This window comes from Myxine glutinosa, chromosome 2 (genome assembly GCF_964187855.1).
Source record: "Myxine glutinosa chromosome 2, kmMyxGlut1.1, whole genome shotgun sequence".
Taxonomy (NCBI): Eukaryota; Metazoa; Chordata; class Myxini; order Myxiniformes; family Myxinidae; genus Myxine; species Myxine glutinosa.
The window spans coordinates 197,288,277-197,312,110 of NC_136262.1; the positions used below are offsets into that span (position 1 = coordinate 197,288,277).

General features: G+C 41.2%; 1 protein-coding gene across 1 annotated transcript in view; it reads right to left on the bottom strand.

The window, feature by feature from the left end:
- The window catches only part of LOC137420955 (uncharacterized), a 29,046-nt gene extending 6,799 nt beyond the window's left edge, over positions 1–22,247 (bottom strand). The window contains exons 1-2 of the mRNA XM_078772148.1: positions 21,946–22,247; positions 10,826–11,044 (exon numbers count right to left, since the gene is read on the bottom strand). Coding sequence (XP_078628274.1) covers positions 10,826–11,044; positions 21,946–22,141 — 415 coding nt within the window. The 5' untranslated portion in view covers positions 22,142–22,247. The remainder of the gene's footprint in view (positions 1–10,825; positions 11,045–21,945) is intronic.
- Positions 22,248–23,834: the final 1,587 nt, after the last annotated feature.

Sequence of the window (23,834 nt, forward strand, 5' to 3'; positions counted from 1 at the left end):
GAGTGGGGTGGCAACTCAGGGATCTGGAGAGGCAGCCCAGCGATACAAGTGAATAGGTGGACAAACCAGCCAATGACAGACATCGATGTTTTAATTGTGGAAATATTGGACACTGGAAACGCTGTTGTCCATATTCAAATAGGAAGACGAGTTCATAGGACGAACCAAGATCAAGGGTACCAGTGCTTACCGGTACCTCAGATAACGATTAGGCTTTCATTGCTGCAGACCCCAAATGACGACAGGCCCCAACAGATTAAATCATAAGACCAACATGAATAATTGTTCATGCTTCTTGTCTCCAAAAAAAATTTTTTCGGAGCAAGAATGAATTTTACTTTTGCTTATTAGCGAATTAATAATTAATTGATTAAATGCCAAAATTGGATTTATTTTTTTTTGGAACATGAATTAAAAGATCCAGAATTAGAGTTCATTCTGGAAGCCTCATATTTGCCAATTATAAATGTGGTTTTAGGGAGTATTTTGGGCGAAACAATTTTTTACAACAAAACAATTACCAAAGTGTGGAACATTGCTTTGCAAAATTTTTTGGAAACCAAGTGACGAGCATCACATGATCAGCAGGTGGGCATTGTGGACTATTTTTTTTGCATGCTGATAGGTCAGTGGTCGACTGACATGTAAATAGAGGTGTTGTAAAATTTGTAAAATTTGTAAATTTGTACAATTTGGATAAATTATTGTGGGACCAAAAAGGGTAATTTCAATGTGACATCAAGGGGTTTTCTAAAAATAAACTTTTTGTCTATTTGTGTATTAGCGTTTCTAAAATTAAAGGATAAATTTTACGAAATTGAAATGCAATTGACACCCATCTTGATCTGTTAATGATGGTTCAAATGCAAACAAATATACATAATGCTTGGGTTTGTGTATGTTTGTGTGTCAATGTTTTTTTGTTTTGTGTGTCAATCTTATAAGAATATTCAGAAAATTCGTAAAATAAAATAGGAATATAATTTGATTATGTACATTATCTCTTTTGTCAAGGGAGATGGAATATACAGATTTGATGTGCTAGGTTATGAGCAGCCATTAATTAATAGTAAAATTGTGAGTAATTTTGGGATTCCATTTTTGATAGAATTTATATGAGAATAACAGCTATTTATGGATAGGAGCTTCATAAACAAAATAAGTACAAAATTAGCCAAAGTTGGAAGTGGTCTTACACTGACTTTCCAGAGTACTCTGCTCATGGATTTTTACATATATAAACTTGACCTTTATCAGCATATAAATTGTGCTGTATGTATGGATGTGTCTTAGGCATAGACGATATGGGCAGATAGTAAAGACAATTTTGTTGAATTGAACTATTGTGAGTTTTGAAACGAAATGCATTGTGAATCTTAAAACCAAGGGGCAGACGTGAATGCGCTGTTATGTTTTTTACACTCAGATGTTTTTTTTGTTTGTTATGTTTTTTTTACACTCAGAACACGATGTTACGTGTACCTGCAACATATTTTGTTAATCTGCCACACCTATATTGGCATACTGGTGTCAGTAGTATTCACTAAGTTGCATAGGAATGGATGAGCAACAGTTAAGGGGGTATACAACCACGTATTTGGATATTTTCTACAAAAGTAGGGGTTTCAATAAGTGGTAGCTGTACGCATGGGATTTATCAAATTAAGTTATGCAGTTTAAACAAAGTTACTGGTAAACAGAAGGGAAATGGATAGTAAATAAATTCTTCAAAGCTGGGTAAATTTAATGAGATATTACCAAGACTTATAAGAGCTACTGTTCTTCCTTATAGCAGTGGGAAAAGAGTGAATTAGAACCAAATGAATCTATAAATGAATGTGATAGGGATAATATCCTCAATTTGTGTTACTTATTTGATTGTGGGTAAAGAAATTATTTTATCGTAATGGATTGATAACAGCAGCCTGCAATGTCCTGAGAGTGTGCATCCATGTAATTAGAAATCCCAGATTTGTTTTTACAAACAACATTTGGTAGACGTCTTATGTCGACGAGCACTTACTTGGTAGATAAAAATGGTACTGCATGTTGGCAGCCACTTTTGCGGCCATTTAGGCCAAACACATTGAGAGAAAATTGTCGTTCAATACGTAATTTACACATGGCTATTTGTAAAAGGGAAGTTGTTGCGATGGGAAACATTTCTGAAGGTTTATTAAAATGTTATAATATGACATGTGTCAAGGCACACTATTGGATGGGAAAATTAGATCTGGTTATAGAATGAATTTGCTGACCCTTTGAAGTTAATTCTTTGAAATTGATTGTTTTACTAGTATTTTGAGTTCACATTGGAAATAGTTTGGTAGAGCTTTGTTAAAACCTATGGTTGTGGTATTTTGGAATGAATTCACAGATCATAGGAAGTTGATAACAATAGAAATAAATATGGACCCCGGGAGATAGGGGCATCAGGATAAGGCAAATAATCAGATTTATGTTATAGATTAAGGGATTTTTCTTTAGTCACATTTTAAGAAGTTTGTTAGTTTGGTATATAATGTTGAATGTCATTGACATAAATGAGGGCATAACAACTTGTTGTGCACTATGTCCGTTTTACACGATCGATTAACTCATATCACCACAAGTAACACTGTTAAAGAAAAACAAAAAGCGGGGAGGACTATGCTAATAACACATTAGGCATAGTTTGCTTGTTTGCAAGAATTGTTGGGAATTAGATATTCCTGTTTGTGATTTAAATCATATATAATCATTATTAATGCATTTATTTTCTTTGAGTTGAGTTACAACACCTGCATGTGTTTAATTTTTGAATTATATGAACCTGAAAGCAATTGTGGATGCTATTCTTAGTTTTAGTAGTGTAAAACACATGTCTGATTTGAATATTATTCGTGTGAAGTTGTTATAAAATATAGTGATTTCATGTTACAATGTACCCCATCTGATTCAATCTGTGTGGAGAGCAGATATAAATGTGGCTAAGTAAAGGAAAGACAAGACCACATCCCAAATGGAGTGATAACGACATCTGGGAAGAAGTTTGAAAAAGGAAAATTTGTGAAAATGAAGTTAATCTTGGCATACACCCTCTTTCTCAAAGAATGATGAAGAAATGCTTCTTTGGAAGATGGATGTTTACCTTCACCAAGGGAAAATTATGTGACCATTTGTCTGGGTCACACTGCAACATATGGAAAAGGGCGATCACTTACTTGTGTTCAAATACCTCGAACATTCATCACATCAGCAATTGCAGGACGACGATATTTTACCTGCAACGTCTACGGGATACGGTGATGTGTGTCATTACTTCACCAACTTCCGGGGAGCCAGCATGGAGCTGCAAGCGAACGACTGCCTTTTCCTTCACAACAGCTGTGCACGATTCTGCTGTGTGCTCCTGGTATGGACCATGGACAACTGAGTACCATGGTCCCAACATCATCATTGCGGATGCATCCGGCATCCCTGCTCCACATCTTGTTGACAAATCAACATCACATCAATACTTGCTCCATGCTCACGATGAGTGAGGAGGCAAGTCGACTACAACTGGATGGAGGCCTTGTTCAAATTTACTAGGGCTCACAGCAAGAGTGGCAAGGATGCTGCATGGAGAGCAGGGTCAGTCTTTGACTCTGCCCAGCTATCACAACAGCGGAAAATCCTATGCAAATAGTGAAGGTGTGATGAAGACAACAGGAGAAAAATGTTTTATGCTGAAATTCCAAACACAAGTGATCCGCCCCTTTTTTCAAACAAAGAAAGTCAATATTTGATTAAAGGCAAATATTTTGCCAAATGTTGCAGATGCTTTATTATTTTAATGATGAACTGAAATTATTGCGTTTTGGTGAAGGTGAAATGTTTTGTGATCTTTATGCAAATGAGTTGAATTGAATTATCAACATAGAAAGAGTCAATGAACAAGGAAATGTATTGTGATCAAAATTCTTCCAGAATGACGGTGTATGCCTTAGGAAATTGAATTACAAGATTAGTGGGTTGAATATTTAATGTGGTAATGTTTAGATTAATGGTTAATATAAACATAAAATAAAAACTGGGGATTGTCAGGGAATAAATATTCATATTGACAATATTGCTAGAATATATATCAATGTAATCTTGTTTAAAGTGGAATTATGTTTTACTTTACGAATGAGCAAAAGAGCATAGAACTAGAGTTAACAGGTGGTCAGGAGAGTTAATTTCAGACAAAATGTGTAACGCTCTTGGACCGCCACCTGTCTATCAAAAATAGCCTATGTTCAGTTCACTGCACACAGGCTGCAAATTCTTCCTCAGCAGGTCAGAGCATTTGACCTCTTGAACAGAAATAAGTACTAGCTGGCCAAGAGAGAGCCAAATAAGGTTTTGGATAAGGGAACCAGAAACACCCTGCATGCTCTGCAACATCAAAGGAGTTTGGGGCTTTAAAACCAGGAGAAAGTTGCGAGCAGAGAGGAGAGTGGACGGAGAGAGTGAATGAAGAGGAGTGAACAACTGGAGACTGGTCAACAACTGAACGAGCTTCAAAAGACCTACAGACCGAGCTTCAACCAAGACCTACCAAACAAGCTTCAACAAAGACTGGAACAAAGACTCATTAAAGATCTCGGCTTAGTATACAACAAATTCTCAAAAGTGAATAAAACATTGATTTTGCTAAAACGAGTTTCTGAAGTTTCTGAAGTAGAAAAGAAGTTAAATTTATTATTCTACAGTGCTGATGAGCTGTCTTGAAGCCCTGGAAGGAAGAATGGGATCTATGGAGGGAAGAATGGAATACTTTTGTTTCTTTCCTACCATCTGACACAAAGGGCAGATGCATATTCAGATAAGGTCATCAAAACTGATGGAAGTAATACTACACTTCACCAAGATGTTTCTGCTGCAGCCATGGTTATGCACTCTTTCCTCCAGCTCCTCATATACCGCTTCCTTTTGTCTCTTCACACCGCACTGAAGAGCAACTGCTTGGGTATTCTGTGGTTAGAGTTGTGGCACACATGTCCTAACCACCTCAGCCTGCAGATAATAATAATCTACCAGATAAAAAAGTGTGTTTTTGTACAGATGTCTGTCCCCTTCATAAGGATAGGTTTTAAAGGCCAATCTGTTAGCACGAATGTGTGTTCACTATGATCTATTTTTGAGGACAAAACAAACTTGAAAAACATTTTTCATAAAAGTGTAATTGTCTCTTCTATTGGAATTGTAGACGGTGGCTTGCAAACCGAGCATCAAGGGCGGTGTACAGAAGCGTTTTTTTAAATAACAATAAATACAAGGCTCAGGGAGGTGAATTTCTCTGCACGTGATGTGCAACGCACGTAGAGTAAAATGACTGTTCATTTACATCCGTATGATGTCTGATAAATAAAGAAGATATAAGCACATGTGACACTAGGCCGAGGCTTCAAACTTTTGCACACTCAAGAGCCTACACCGTCGATTAAACTGTTCCTACTCATCATATATGAGTGACTTTTTACTAGTAATATAATAATATGTTCCCTTACAAGGAACTTCCTACAGGAGGAGGCCATTTGGCCCATCAATGCCTGTGCTGTTATTACCAACCTATGGTTGTTTGTTTGTTCTCTGTTGCATGCAAGGCTGCATGGGTGACGTGGTCTAAAAGATGATGAAGAATGTCGGTGGCAGCAGACAAAATTAGTTTTAAAAAATAGCCTTCGGTGTAAAGGGAAGAATCGAACAACGAAAAAGCCTTTACCTCTCCAAAATATTTATATTTAAAAAGTAAGACATAAATGGGCCCTCATATTCAGTATACCACGTACATCAACTTGCCACCACCACCTGACATGACACCATAAAGCAAATGTGCAATCTAACCTACAGCACCAGTCATTGTGAATCCCAATAATTTCATCAAATACTAATTCAGTGTACTTAGACTCGATCAATATATGGAGCATGCTGGGAGCATGGAAGAGAACATGCATCTCGCACACGTTGCAATGCTGCCAGTGGTATGCACCACAGGGAACTGAAAGGAAGACATCTTTAAGGCAGAAACGGCATATTCATGAGTGAAGGGAAAATAAACTTTTTTCCATGGTACATTGACTCCTTTAGATCAATTAATTACCTCCGCCACCAAAGGTGGGTGGAGGTTATGTTTTCATCCCTGTCTGTCTGTTTGTCCGTTTGTAAACAAAATATCTCACAAAATTGTGGAACGGATTCGGACGAAATTTGGCAGAGATGTGGCGTATGTGACACGGACAAAATGATTATATTTTGATGAAGATCCGGATCTGGATACTAGAATTTTTGAAGTGATTCTTCACCATTGGGAGAGAGGGCCAAAAACGATACATAGCAGGATATCTCAAAAAGTTGTAGATGGATTCAGACGAAATTTGGTGGAGAGGTTGGGTATGGGACAAGGTCGAAATGATTAGATTTTGGTAAAGATTCGGATCTGGATACGATTTAAAAAAAACATTTGAAGTGATTCCTCACCATTGAGATGTGGGGCCTAAAACGATATATATCATGATATCTCAAAACGCTGTGTACGACTTATGTCAAAACTTGGTGGATGAGTTGACTAGGTGACAAAACAAGTCAATTCGATTTTGGTTCAGGTCCAGAAGCAGATCCGGCCTATTTGCGGGATACAAAATAAACTATTCAGCCTGGCAGAGGTATTTCATCCACTGAATTCCTCTCTAGGTCATTTATGCACAGTCTCTTGTCCACTTTGTGTTGTCTAACCACACCAAACAGCAGTTTGACTAATGTACAGCACCCTCCATAAGTATTGGAACAGTGTTGTCAATTTTTTTGCTATTGCTATATATTCAAGAAATTTGGATTTGAGATCAAAAGATGAATATGAGGCAAGACTACAGAAGGTCAGCTATTATTTCTTCGTATTTATATGCTTCTTCTTTTTTTTGCCATTGCAGAACAATAGTAATTTTATGTTTAGGCCCCCCATTTTAGGTAAGCATAAGTATTGGAACAAATGACTGACTGGGGTATCTTGTTCCATTCCATTGATTGTTCACACATAAAAGAGCTGTGAATGTCTTGTCTTGGTTTTATCCTTTGATTTCTTCCTTGGGAGTCAGTCAGTATAACCAACTTGAAGACCAGAGAACTGTCTATGAAAGAAAAGCAAGTAATTTGGAAGCTGAAAGAACAGAATAATTCAAATGGAACCATAGCACAAATTTTGGGCATAGCCAAAACAACAATTTGGAATATCTTGAAAAAGAAAGAAACCACGAGTGTACGTAACAATGGACAACGGCCAGGTCGGCCTAGAAAAACTGCAGTTGATGACAGAAAAATCATCTGCCTTGCAAAGAAAAACCCTAAAACAACTGTCATTGACATCACCAACAACCTCCAGAGTGCAGGGGTGAAAGTATCACAATCTACCGTTCGCAGAAAACTTCAACAGCAGAATTACAAAGGCTACACCACAAGATGCAAATCTCTCATCAACACAAAAAATAGAAAGGCCAGATTAGAATTTGCCAAGAAGTACAGAGGTGAGCCAGTAGAGTTTTGGAACAAAGTTTTATGGACAGATAAGACCAAGATAAACCTTTACCAAAGTGATGGAAAGGTGATAGTGTGGAGAAAGGAAGGAACTGCATATGATCCATAGCATACTACCTCATCTGTGAAGCATGTTGGAGGAAGTGTCATGGCTTGGGCTTCCATGGCTGTCTCTGGAACTGGCTCACTCATCTTTATTGATGATGTAACTAATGATGGCAGCAGCAGAATGAATTCACAAGTGTACAGAAACATTTAGTCTCTCTGTGTACAAGAAAATTCCTCGAAACTCATTGGGCTGCGATACATCGTGAAGCAAGAATATGACCCACAATACACTGTCAACCCAACCAAGGAGTTCATCGTGGGGGAAAGTGGGAGGTTTTCGACTGGTGAAGTCAATCTTCTGATTCAAACACAATGGAGCATGCATTTCACTTGCCGAAGAGGAGACTAAAGTGAGAAACCACCCAAAACAAACAACAACTGAAAATGGCTGCAGTAAAGGCTGGAGAAGCATCTCATAAGAAAATACCAAGAGTTTGGTGATGTCACTGGGTCACAGGTTCAGTGCAGTTATTGATACTTCTATAGTTATTGATACTATATATATATATATATATATATATATATATATATATATATATATATATATATATATATATATATATATATATATATACATACATACATACATATATATATACATACATACATACATACATACATACATACATACATACATATATATATATATATATATATATATATATATATATATATATATATATATATATATATATACAACAACACACAACATGCATTTTAAAGGCCATTTTCCCTGCTAGAGCGGGGGTTAGCCTTGCGGTCCCCATGACAATCTTCTCCATTTTGCCCTATTTTCTGCATCTCTCCTTGTTAACCCCCATGCACGCATTTCTTCTTCCACCATCTTTAGCCAAGTCTTTCTCGGTCTTCCCTGTCCTCTACTTCCTTCTACATTCATTTCCATCACTCTTCTCAACCAGTCACTTTCATCCTTCCTCAACACATGACCAAACCATCTCAACCTGTTCATCTTCACAGCATCAATCACAGGCTCTATTCCCATCATCTTTCGCAATTCATCATTTGTCTTCCTCTCTCTCAACGATACTCCGCACATTCATCGAACCATTCACATTTCCACCCTTTCCAACCTTCGTTGCTGCTCTACGTTCATTACCCATGTCTCGCTCCCATAAATCATAATACTTCTCACACATGCAGCATACACCTTTCCCTTCAGCTTAAACGACACTCCCCTCCTCATCAGCACGCCACTCAGTTCCCGAAACTTCTCCCATGCACATCTCACTCTAGCAACCGTTGCCGAGTCTGATCCACCTTCTCCATTCAGCATGTCTCTCCGAGGTAGCAAAATGTTTTCACACCTTCCAGCTTCATGCCGTCTCCAAGATCCAACTCAACATTTCGTCCATCTGCAGCTCCCTCTGTGCACACCTTACATTTGAATGTAGCTGCCAAACTGGTTAATGACCCTCTCAGACCACTACATTTTTGATGAACCCACTCAGCGCACATTGTACATTGAATGGAGTTCACTCCGACACCCTTCCTACACACAGCACAGGGCCACTTCCCGGTTCTTTCCACCTCACCACATGCTTTACCACTTGCCATCACCTTCGTCTTTCTGATATTCACCTTCAGACCTTTTGTCTCCATACATTCCTTCCACTTGTTCATCTTTTCCTTCAGTCCATCCATACTTTCCGCAATCAACACCAGATCATCTGCATACAACAACTCCCACGGTAAACCCTCCTTTACGTTCTGAGCCAGCACCTCCATCACAGCTACAAATAGTAGTGGACTTAGTACCGACCCCTGATGCACTCCCACCTTCACCTCAAACTCACCACTGTTCCCGTCCTTTGTCCTTACAGCTGTTCGCGCTCTTTTGTACATTGCCATCACTACTCTGATCAACCATTCCTCCACTCCTAACTTCCTCAATGCCCATGTCAATACTTTGCGTGGAACCCCATCGAATGCTTTCTCCAGATCAACAAACCCAAGAAACAACTTCCTCCTCTTCTCCATGTACTTCTCCTGCAACTGCCTCACAATGAAAAGCGCGTCTGTCGTTCCTCTTCCTGGCATAAATCCAAACTGCATTTCGTTGATCTTCACTTTCTTCCTTATCCTCCTCTCCAACACCCTTTCCAATACCTTCATTCCATGCTCCAATAACTTTATCGCTCGGTACGAGCCACACTCCAGAGGGTCACCTTTCCCCTTGTATAGAGGGACGAGGGTACTCAGTTCCCAATCCACTGGAATGCGGCCTTCTTTCACCACCAGATTACAGATCTCTGTCATTCTCTTCACACCCTAACTTCCTGCTGCCTTCAACATATCTCCCACAACTCCCGTCGGCCGTCCCGCTTTTCTACTCTTCATTGCTCTTATCGCTTCCTCAACTTCCTTCTCAGTTATCTTCTCTGCCGTTCCTAAAACTGGGTTACTCTCGATGTTGCCATCCCATTCATTCTCTGTATTCAACAGCATTTCCATATATCTTTTGCATCTTCCTTTAATTCCATCTGGGTCCACAACGATTTGTCCCACTTCATCCTTCAAGCAACTCACCCCCATCACATCACACCTCTCTTTCGCTATCTGCTTTGCAATCCTGAATACCGCTCTCTGACCCTCTTCCGAATCCAAGCGTTCTCCGAACATTTTCCTACATGCCTCCTGTGCCTTTGCTACCTCTTTCTTTGCAGCCTTCCTGGCTGCCTTATAACTTTCATGCTCTGCTGTTTCTGCTCCCGTACCCTTCGCCTTCTCCCACTCCTTGAACTTCTTCCTCTTCTCGTCAATCCTCTTTCCAACTTCATCACCCCACCACCATGTTCGTATATATATATATATATATATATATATATACATATATATAATATAACAGATACAACTATTATGTTACTTTAATTTACATTTAAGATAATCTGTTCCAATACTTGTGCTTACCTAAAATGGGGGGCTGAACATCCAAGGTGCGATTGTTCTACAATGGTAAAACATGTATACATATAAATACCAAGAAATAATAGCTGACCTTCTGTTCTCTTGCCTCATATTTATCTTTTGATCTCAAATAACCAAATTTCTTGAGTTTAGCAATAAAAACAAATTTCACTTCACTGTACCAATACTTACTGTATGGAGGGGTACTGTATATATCGTTTTATTTTCTACTTTAAACAATGTTTGCATCACTCACTTCCACATATTGATTCACAATTTCTGAGTGCAGCTGCAGCATCAGTTCCCACTCGTGTTGAGGTCACACAAAACACAAGGACTGGAAGATCAAATGATCTCGTTTGCTGTACGGGCTCCAGGTGCAGATTCGCTGAACACTCGGCAGAAAGCTTCCTCATAAACTGGATCTCCGACCCAAATGTAATTCCATGGACGTAGTAGGGCAAAGATATTTGAGCTGAAAATAAACAGGTGGATTAATAGAGACACAACATTCAAATGTTTTTTTTTTTGGTCCTCATAAGTCCTATTTAGTTTGCAAGGAACTCGAGATAGTGACAGCAAAATGTCAACAAGATATCAAGGCCAGTGCTCACCCAAACAATCCTCATTGGCAAAAATATGAGTTGGAAAACCTAAAACAAAATGATGCAACAATTTCTTCTCTATTACCTTGTTCCACAAGTCAGTAACTCGCACATTAACAAAAGGAATAACATTTATTTGTTTGTAGACAAAATCCAAAAGAGCGAGGAGTCAGATGGTAAAAGGTCCGTGCAATAGGGCAGCAAATGGACAACAAAGGAAAGAGCAGAGGAGGGTAGAAAAACATCATAATAACTTGCAAGTACTAGGGTTCGTTTATAGGTGGAGGTAAATAGGTGGAGACCGCAAATCACAGATAGGAATGGGGGATGATATTAGATGGTGGTGTATCATTTGCATGAAGCTCTGGAGGAAAGAGTGCAATCTAACCTCAGGTAGTTGCACAAACAGGAGAAAGGAGGAACAAATTGAGGAGGTGTGCAGTAAGCTTAGATTTTGCTAATTTAACCAGGTGGAGGTTACTGGAAGAGCACGTGCATCCTGGAGAATCTGGGGCTGAGAGAGCAGAGGGAGAAATACCATGAGAGGCAGAAACGCCATTGACCTGTCTCCAATGTGAGTGCAACAGGCCTTTGCTTCCACATCATCACTGGAGATTCCAATAATGTTGAGAGCTCTAGGTGACAGAATTATAGAAAAACAGATGTGATGCTGCGGTGCCAGCCCATAATGGAAAGCAGTAATCCATTGAGCTACAAAGGCATGGTAGGCTGTGAGTAGTTCTGATTTTTCAAGGAATGACTTGGAATGATGGAGGATGCCAACTCCGCAGCTGGCATTGGACATTAACTTTGCAATATGATTGGCCAACGAAAACACGTGCCTGATGATATGGCCTAGATGTTGAAGAGACTGAAACTCTTTCAGTGGCTGACCATGTTTATTGAAAGGTCGTTCGTTTGACAATCCTTCTGGAGTGACGGGGTGGGACTCACCAGCACTGAAAGACATATTCCATTTGTCAGACCAGCATCTAATTACTGTGAGATCAGCACAGGGAGAGACAGAGGGAGACACAGAGAGAGATAGAGAGACAGAGGGAGACACAGAGAGAGAGATAGAGAGACAGAGGGAGACACAGAGAGAGAGATAGAGAGACAGAGGGAGACACAGAGAGAGAGATAGAGAGAGAGAGAGACAGAGGGAGACAGAGGGGGAGAGAGAGAGAGACAGATAGAGAGCCAACAGAGGGAGACACAGAGAGAGAGATAGAGAGACAGAGGGAGACAGAGGGAGAGAGAGAGAGAGAGAGAGAGAGAGAGGGAGAGAGAGAGAGAGAGACAGATGCAGCGAGACGCAGCTGCTGTTTGCTTGTCAGTGGAATGGGGGTACTGTACGACACAATGTGGAGTTGTCAGCAGAAAGAAAGAGAGAGTTCTCCAGAGTATCTGATAAGTCGTTTATGTGTATGAGAAACAAGGTGGGGCCCAATAAACTGCCTCAGGGAACTGCAGGCTCCACCGGGAGAATGAAGAAGGGAGTTCCATTGATGAACACGTTGATTGGATGAGTGGAGGAGGTTAGAAATCTAAGAATGAAAGTGGCCTTCTATGTCACAGGCAGAAAACTTGGCAAACAAAGGAGGATGCCAGACAGTGTAAAATGCCTGAGATATGTACAAGGACATGGTCCAGACTTCTTGTTTGAGAAATAGGGTCTCCATCCATTTCTGGGAGAGGAGCAGAAGTATCTTCAGAGTTGAGTGACTGGGAGGGAATCAAAAACTAATACTCAGAGATCAGAGTGTTTGACAACAGGAAAGACTTGACTTCAGCAACAATGATGGATTGCGATGGCTTTGCTTATAAGTGGAAGTGCATGAAATGGTCTGTAGTTCACAGGATTTGCATGGGTGTCACGTAATCTATGGAATGACTAGATTTTCCATACTCAGCAGTATTCAGTGACTGAATATTCGACTACTACCAATAATACTACAACTACTACAACAACAGATACTACTACTACAACTAATACCTATGGTGTTGGTATTAGTGTCATGGTGTTCTTCGTGTTGCACATGGACTAACTAGGGTGCGATCTTTAATATTAGCCAAATAATGGGCATATTTACAAGGGATTATTTATAAGGGAATTACTACAAATATTTACATGTGAAGGGTTCTCAAAACCGCAACAATACTTTTTTAAAAGGCTATCAATTAAGCTCAATCAATTAATCCCTATCTCAAACAATTGCTGTGTTTAAATGCATGTACATGTATAACACACATAATCCTGTCATCTAAGAAACTCGGTTTGTGCTTGGATGGGAGATGTGTGCATGGGAGGCTGAGTGTTGTTCGCTTGGCGCGGCAGAGACAGACACACACCTGTGTCAAGAGACAGACACAGACTGGCACGGATCGACAGACACATACACAGACTCGCACGGCAGACACAGACACAGGCCGGCGCAACAGAGACAGACCGGCGCAACAGAGACAGAAGACACAGGCAGACCGGCTTGGCAGACAGACACCCACAGGCACGGCAGAGACAGTGCATGTATGCATGTGTGTGTGTGTGTATGCCTGTGTTTGTGTGTGTGTGTTTATGTGTGTGTGTGTGTGTGTGTGTGTGTGTTTATGTGTGTGTGTGTGTGTGTGTGTGTGTGTGTGTGTGTGTGCATGTGTGTGTGTGTGTGTGTGTATGGCTGTGTTTATGCGTGTGTGTGTGTGTGTGTGTGTTTATGTGTGTGTGTGTGTGTATGTGTCTGTGTCTTTTGTGGGGTAAAATGAGCGTATCTTTCATTGAAACAGCTGTTCACTACCATCTCTTATCTTCCCCCATCCAAAATCTTGATCTTTTCTACCCCCGTTAATACATCCCAAATCCACCCTCTTTGAATCTCCGACTTCATTCCGGAAATTCCTAGCAATGTCCATTTGTTATATTCTGTGTACCACTCGCCCCCCCCCCCCCCACCCCCTCCCTCTCCAACAACCTCCAGCCCTCTCCCTTCCAGAGATCTCCCGATGTCCCTGTTCTCTACTGTTGTGTTCGTGTGTTTCCCTCTCTCTGCCCCTCTCGTCTCCCGCTCCCTTCATTTTATGTTTTGTGTGTCTGTTTGTCTTTTATTGTGTTTAATGCGTTAGCTCTTACACGAGCCTCGACTTTGTATACAAAAAAAATAAAAAAATACAACTACTACTACTAGAGCAACTACTACAACTACTACTTCTACTAATAAAACTACGACTACCACTACTACCACTACAGTAGTAGTATAAGTCCACTTATACTACTACTATAACTACTACTAATAATACTACAACTACTACTACTAATACGACTACTACTACAACTACTACTAATAAGACTACAACAACTACGACTAGAGCAACTACTACAACAACTACTTCTACTACTAAATCTATGACTACCACTACAGCTACTACTTGTACTACAACTATAACTACTACTCCTAATACTACAACTACTACTACTAGAACAACTACTACTACTACTACTACGAATACGACTACTACTACAACTACTACTAATAATACTACAATAACTACTACTAGAGCAACTACTACAACAACTACTTCTACTACTAAATCTATGACTACCACTACAGCTACTACTTGTACTACAACTATAACTACTAATAATAATTCTACAACTACTACTACTAGAACAACTACTCCTACAACTACTACTAATACGACTACTACTACAACTACTACTAATAATACTACAACAACTACTACTAGAGCAACTACTACAACAACTACTTCTACTACTAAATCTATGACTACCACTACAGCTACTACTTATACTACTACTATAACTACTAATAATAATACTACAACTACTACTACTAGAACAACTACTACTACTACAACTACTACTACTAATACGACTACTACTACAACTACTACTAATAATACAACAACAACTACAACTAGAGCAACTACTACAACAACTACTTATACTACTAAATCTATGACTACCACTACAGCTACTACTTATACTACAACTATAACTACTACTAATAATACTACAACTACTACTACTAGAACAACTACTACTACAACTACTACTACTAATACGACTACTACTACAACTACTTCTAATAATACTACAACAACTACTACTAGAGCAACTACTACAACAACTACTTCTACTACTCGAACTACGACTACCACTACAACTACTACTTATACTACTACGACTACTACCACTAGAACAACTACTACAACTACTACTAATACTACAACTACTACTACTAATAGGACAACTACAACTACTACTAATAATACTACAACTATTACTACAAGAGCAACTACTACAATAACAACTTCTACTACTATAACTACGACTACTACTACAACTAATAATACAACAACTACTACTAGAGCAACTACTACAACAACTACTTCTACTACTAAATCTATGACTACCACTACAGCTACTACTTATACTACTACTATAACTACTACTAATAATACTACTACTAGAACAACTACGACTACAACTACTACTAATAATACAACAACAACTACGACTAGAGCAACTACTACAACAACTACTTATATTACTAAATCTATGACTACCACTACAGCTACTACTTATACTACAACTATAACTACTACTAATAATACTACAACTACTACTACTACAACAACCTCTACTACAACTACTACTACTAATACGACTACTACTACAACTACTACTAATAATACTACAACAACTACGACTAGAGCAACCACTACAACAACTACTACTACTACTACTCGAACTACGACTACCACTACAACTACTACTTATACTACTACGACTACTACCACTAGAACAACTACTACAACAACTACTACTAATACTACAACTACTACTACTAATAGGACAACTACTACAACTACTACTAATAATACTACAACTATTACTACTACAGCAACTACTACAATAACAGCTGCTACTACTATAACTACGACTACCACTACAACTACTACTTATACTAGTACTACGGCTACAATCCTAATTAATCGCACTTTATTGTGGGTTCGGCCTGGTAAGGATTTTTTTTGCTCCAAGTCTTTCACGAATCACATACCACACCTGAGGTTCAAATGAAGTTTGTCTTGGCAGGAAGTTGTAAGTTGTTCAGGGTTTTAGCGACGACTTGCCTACTCTTCATGAAAGACAGCGAGGGATCCTGAACGTCCATGAACAACATCGAGTGCGGCAGTTTATACCTGAGTCGGGATTTGAACCCAGACTCAATAGCTCAGACAACTTGCCACGTCATAGCTTTCCTGCTGGTCCCGAGTTCATCATAAAAACTTTCGTGCTCTTTTTACGATGTGACATATTCTATGGTTTTGAGGACATTATCAGCCAGGTATATCTCAATTTGGTGTCACGTGCCCACACTTACCATTGTACACCAGGTGGAGTTTTCGTAACACTGGACGCAGCCAGGTTAAGATTTAGAGCTCCCATTCCCACGTCCACCATGTCCCAAATGACTTGTTTAAAGTTGTTCGCCAGACCCAAGTCGAACAGGTTCAGTCACTTCCAAGAGGAAGTGAAAGTTGGCCAACTTTGTACAATACACTAATACAGACTTGGCATTTAATATGGAATATTTTTTTTGTGGGGGTGAACTTACTTTCAAGATGTCTTAGAACCAAAAGTTCATTGGAATTATGTTGAAATTATTCTAGATTTTGTTCATGTGACCTTTAAAAGAAACAAAAACCACATTTGACATTTCGAAACAAATAAATTGATCCTTGAAAGTGATGTAAACTGATATCGAACTCAATTCATGGACAGTACTCTGTTAAACTTCTGTACGTTTTACAGAAGTATCTCTTTATTTTGCACATTAGCCAAAAAATTTTTTAACAAAAACAAAAGTGAAATTACGACTGGGATTACGGACAGTAAAATTACAGTTCAGTACTTCGTGTAACCCCCACGAGCATTCAGGAGAGCACGTACACGTTGAGGCATGCTGTTCACGAGATTTGCAAAGGTTTGGACAGGAATCGCTTGCCATGCAGTGACAATAGCCTGCTGCAATTCACGCACAGAGGCAGGCTGCTGGTCCAAGTGGTCGATTTGATGCGTTAATTCTGCCCACAAGTTCTCTATCGGATTCATATCCGGGGACATGGCAGGCCACTCCATATGCTCTACACCACGGTCAGCAAGAAAGTGTTGAATCATGCGAGCACGATGAGGCCGTGCATTGTCATCTTGGAAGACAAAGTTTCCTCGAAAGGCTGCACGAGCAAATGGAAGCAATGTTTCTTCCAGAATGGCCCTGTACTTGAACTGGTTCAGGTTTCCATTCAGAACAACCAGGTCAGTTATGCCCCCTGCATGAAAAGCAGCTCAAATGGTCACCCCACCACCTCCAGCTTGGACTCTTGGCACTATACAATCTTCGTTGTAGGCTTCATGCACTTGTCTGCGCACTCGGACGCGGCCATCTTGACGATAGACCAGAAATCTAGACTCGTCACTGAAGATCACGTGATTCCAGTGCCCTGGCTGCCATTGACGGTGCTCTCTGGCCCACTGCAATCGGCGCTGGCGGTGTTGTCTGGTCAGGCGTGGCTTTCTCAGGGGACGTCTAGCACGATAGCCTGCTTGAACCAGTCGTTGGTTGACTAGCCTTCTGGATACAGGCACATTTGTCAGTTGCTGCCACTCAGCCCTAAGCCGATTAGCTGACTTGGTACGGCCATTGCGGACTAACCGGTGCAGCTGGCGATCATCCCTCCTTGTGGTTCTGCGGGGACGTCCTGACCTCGGTATTGGAGTAGGGACACCCCTCTGAGCATTTCGTTTCAGGATCTTTGACACCTGATCTTGAGTGATGCCATACTGCCGAGCAATAGCACGCTGTTGCATGCCAGAATTTCGTAAAGCCACCACTCCATGACAAACAGCATTGTCAAGTTGACGGACCATCTCCAGAGGAAGCGGCAATAACTTTTGGAGACGTGCAGCAGTTGTTTTCCACTAATACAGAACGCAACAACCCTTGTATACCCGACTGTGAAGCCAATCATCAAATGCACCTGTCCGTACATTTTGCCACACCACCTGTGATATAATCCTGTTGTTGACTTCTTGCTGCGACAGACAATCGGTGACATGGTTCTTTTAACAAATAAATCACCAAAGTGTAAAAGAAACTCACCAGGTTGATATACTGAGTTAAGAAAGTAAACCCAAGTCAAGAAAAAAAATAATTCCATATTAAATGCTAAGTCTGTACAATGTAGGTACAGTACTATAGACAAAAGACATGTCTCTCCCTGGCATTCTGCGTTCTTTTATTTCAGGACGACGACGGACAAGGGTGCGAGTACAACTGGACAATCCTCTTGAGTAAGTTCAGTTATTCAAACTCCTGGGTGTCACCATCAGCAGCCATGATCTTTTTGAGTAAACCACATTTAATAGTTGGCCTCCTGCAGACACTGACTGTGCATCCTTCATTGTACTCGCACAAAGTCCTTCCTTGGCACTCCTGAGCTCCTATCTACCTACAAGCACCTCATCCACAACTTCCCCTCTGGGGTGGCTCCCCTGCCTCACATCTTGCTCAGCTTGTCACCATGGAAACCAAGGCCTTCAACATTGTTGGAATCTCCTGCGAAGAAGGTGAGTCGATTGGCCTAATCAGTTTGATCTCCATCAATGACAGGTCTATGGTTTGCCAGTCTTCTTCTACTACCTCGTTTCTGGTCTTGTGCCCACTACCTTTTCCATGCTTTGCCATCCTCCCCCTCCCCCCCTTTCTCTGCCACACTCACACAGTTTCACCTTCAACTCTATTTTTGTGAAGCTACCTCCATCCAGAATGACTGGTCACCGCTACTCATGCATTGACCACCACTCTTATATGTAGCCACTCAACTCAAACATCATCTCTCTGCCAATAACTTGTATGAAACATTCCAATCCGGATTCCGCTCCAACCACAGTACTGAAACTGCTCTCCTCAAAATCACCAACGACCTTCTCCTCTCCTCTGACGCTGGCAACCTCAACATTCTCGTCCTCCTCGACCTCAGCGCTGCCTTTGACACCATCGATCACACTATCCTCCTCACCCGACTTGAATCCACCTTTAACGTCACCGGCACTGCCCTCTCTTGGATTAAATCATACCTCTCTGACAGATGCCAGTTCATCTCCATCAATAACTGCAAATCCCCCACTGCTCCCCTCCCCCAAGGTGTCCCCCAAGGTTCAGTTCTTGGCCCCCTCCTCTTCATCCTTTACCTGTCCCCGCTCGGTCACTTAATCCGCCGTCATGGTCTCCAATTCCACTGCTTCGCCGATGACATCCAGCTTTTCATCTCCACCAAGTCCGTCTCCACCGACACCCACTCTATCCTGACAAACTGCATCACTGAAATAAAATCCTGGCTTCAAATCAACTTCCTCAAGCTTAACTGTGATAAATCTGAAATAATCATCATTGGCCCAAAAACGCTCACAAAATCCACCCATAACTTTGCCCTCAACATCGACGGTATCCCAGTATCCACCTCCCCTCACATCCGGAATCTTGGCGTCATCTTTGACCAAACCCTTTCCTTCGACAAATACACTAAACAGATCACAAAGTCAGCCTTCTTTCACCTGAAAAACATTGCCCGTCTCCGCTCATCCCTCTCCTCCACGGCTGCAGAAACCCTCATCCACGCCTTCATCACCTCCCGTCTGGACTACTGCAATAGCCTCCTCTATGGTTCACCCTCAAAAATCACCAATAAACTCCAATACATTCAGAACTCCGCTGCCCGTCTACTCACTCATTCCCGGACCCGTGACCACATCACCCCCGTCCTTTACAAGCTTCACTGGCTCCCCATCCCCCAGAGAATCCAGTACAAAATCCTCCTCTTGACATACAAAGCCCTCCATAACCTGGCCCCATCCTACCTGGCTGACCTCCTCTCCAGACACACTCCCACCCGCAACCTCCGCTCTGCTGGTACCAACCTCCTGACCCCCTCCATCCGGACCAAATTCAGATCCTGGGGGGACAGGGCCTTCTCCATCGCTGCTCCCACCCTCTGGAACTCACTACCTCACACCATCAGAGACTCCTCCTCACTCACCACATTCAAAACATCACTAAAGACCCACCTGTTCAACGCTGCATTCAACATTCAACCCACAGCATTTAACCCCTGACTATCTCTTCTCCTTCTCCCTCCTTTTGCTTTAAATATTTCCCTATTGATTCTTGTCTTGTCTTTTTGATTCTTGTCTTATATATATGCCGTATATCGCTGCTGTTTGTTTTCTTGATTCTTGTCTTTTTGCAATTGTTGTTTTCATGTCTTGTTATGCATTATGTTTTCCACTCTGTCAAAGCGCCTTTGGGCTTCTGGAAAAGCGCTATACAAAATAAATGAATTATTATTATTATATGAACGATTGTACATCTTATTATATTCGAACAAACGTATATGGTTATGTATGTTTATATGTGACCAAAACGTCTTCTTCTTCTTCTTAAAATAAAATTGACACCCAAAACACAGTCCGTGAACTCTTAATTACGTTTAGACTGCTGAGACCCTCAGACCTTTGATGACCCTTTAAGTCTCCCAAGACCCTTAAGACTATGAAGACCCCTTAAGACACAAAATACCCTGAAGAGCCAAAAGCCCCTGAAGACCCCAAAGACCCAAAGCACCCCAACGACCCAAAATACCCTTAAAGGCCCTGACGATCCAAAAGACCCTGAAGACCCAAATGGCCCCGAAGACCCAAAAACATCCCCAAGACCCAAAATACCCTGAAGACCCAAAACACCCCGAATAACCAAAACACCTCAAAGACCCAAAACACCCCAAAGGCCCAAAACACCCCAAAGACCCAAAACACCCCGAAGACCCAAAAAGACCCCGAAGACCGAAAAGACCCCGAAGACCGAATAGACCCTGAATACCCCCCAAAGACGCAAAACACCCGAAGACCCAAAACACCCTGAAGACCGAAAACACCCCGAAGACCCTTAAATACCCTTTAGACCCAAAAGACCCAAAAATAGCCTGAAGAACCAAAATACCCCAAAGACCCTTAAAGACCCAGAGGAACGAAAAGACCCTTCAGACCCAAAAGCCTCTGAAGACCCAAAATACCCTTTAAAGGACCAGAGGATCCAAAAGACTCTGAAGACCCAAATGGCCCTGAAGACCCGAAACACAGTGAAGACCCAAAAGACACCGAAATCGTCAAATATGCCTATACCTCTGAAACGACGTGGTGAGGCGCGCAGAGTCACGCTAGTCATACTAATTCTGAGAGTGCAAGATCCAACAAAACCTGGTTCCACAACAATCGTGTTCTCAACAGACATACAATGAAAGAGAAACACTTTGAAATGCCACGAGGGAGACATTTTGAACTAGTACAACGACGTGGAGGTACACCTGTTTTGCTGCTCTGCTAGCACGAAGCCAGACTTGAGAGCTCCAAGGTAAGTGCTGTTGCGCTATCCCTTCACCATATTGTCGGATTTATGGCGAGTTGAGCTCAGCAATGTCACCATTTTGACATAAGTATTATGTAGGCAGCATGCAATATCCCAATGTAACACTTCCTGTGTTAATAAACATATGTAGGCCTACTGTGAAGTGAGACTCTCCCCCCATAACCAAGAAGTGTGACATTTGTAAATCATTCAGGGATGATAAAGTCGGGAGAAAGAAGTTCGTGTTGATTTTTAAACAGTGAAATTGTTGTGGAGGACAGATCACTTACCGGTAGTGATTATTCGTAAGGCGGAAACAAGAGAGAAAACATGGAAATCGAGAAAGTAGTGACAGAAAGATTGAACTACAGCGAAAACAACAAGGAACATGAAAACCAAACAAAGGAAATTGGCGCAGAACCAAAAAGACAACAAGAAACAGCAAAGTCCGAGCAAGTAGGTCTTCAACACCATCGAGTCACACATGATTGCTCTCCAAGGAAGGTGATCGGTCGTGTCAAAAAAGGTAAGCGACACTTCACGTTTTCCATTCACACAACATACTGGGCCACAGGGCGTCGCAAAGGTTACCTGACAAGTTTACACAATCTTCCTGGATTTGCCTTTTTGGGGTTTAAGATGGAAATATTGTTTTTGAAATAAAGATATTTTTGAGAATTTTTTTTTTAAAGATTAAAATGTTCTTTCTTATGAGACTTTTAAAAATTATTATTACAGAGCTCGAGGCTCGTGGAAGAGCATAATGACAGGGCCTGGTGGACTTTGGTATAGCAAAGGAGCAGGTGGAGTTGACGTACAAAGGATCGGATCAAGGTGGAGAAATGGGGAAGGAATTAATATGTTGGAACCCATCTGTGGATCGGTCCCATCGGCCGATGGGTCTGCGCCATCTGCGGATGTGTTGTTCACCTTGAAGGAATGTGTATGCATCAATGGTGGATGAGTATGTTTATTTGAACCTAAAAATAACCAATTGATGTCATAAATGTTTATAAAGCAGTCCGTGACATGTGGTTTGTCGATAACCGTTTGTCGATAAGACAAAAATAAGATAATGTCGCTCCATTTAAAAACGCTGGCCTACTTCGCTGGTGGCACTGGCAGACTCAGCTCTCCATTGTTTATATAGCAAATCCTGGCATGCCTTAATGGGTATAAATAGATAATAAAACATTTAAAAATCATCTCTGTTAAATTCCAACCACATGTAATTCCAATGACTGTGTACCTGATTGAAGAGCACCATTCTGTCAACACATTCCTTCAAGGTGAACAACACATCCGCAGATGGCGCAGACCCATCGGCCGATGGGACCGATCCACAGATGGGTTCCAACAAATACATGGACAGGACAACTTAGGAAGATACATACTGCTACCAATAGGTGGCGCTGCTGACCATCAGGGAGCACTTGTGATATGGCTCCCAACCTGAAAATGATCACTTTGGGGAGTACTACATGTGCGTACGAAGTTGGATACATTTACCACAATTTTCACAATTCATCTAATATTTTACCAAAATCGGCCCCACTAAAATATATAATTTAACCCCCCCCCCTCTCCCCCTCCATTACCCCTCACTCCCCCGCCTCCCTCCCCGTTCCCGTTTCTAGCACAGTCTCATAAACCCAACAACATAAAAAGTTATCAGTTAGATTACCAATGTCCCAAAAGGTGTCCCCTGGGGATTATCTCACTCTCACACACACGAAAATTTGATGCAGGAGGAGGCCATTTGGCCCATCATGCCTGCGCCACATCAACACCAGACCAATTTAAATGGGGGCAGGGTAGAAGGTGGTTGTTGGGTGAGAAACACACAACATCAACCACACCACACACCACCGCTTGACGAGTCCCCTACATGCATAATACTCCACACAGATGCACACAATCACCCATTCATACTCAAGCTACTGAAAAGTCCTGCCAATATCCCAATACCCCTCTATCTCCAATACATCCATGTGCCTATCGAATTCCAATTTAAACTTAGCCACTATTTCTGCTGCCACTACCTTTGCAGGGAGACCATTCCATGCATTAACAAGAACGGCACTCAGTAGAGGGCATACCTCCGTCGGGTGAACAGTTTATGTTTTGTATCCCAGAGTAGACCAGAAAATCACAATACAGAATCACATTTAATCAAAAT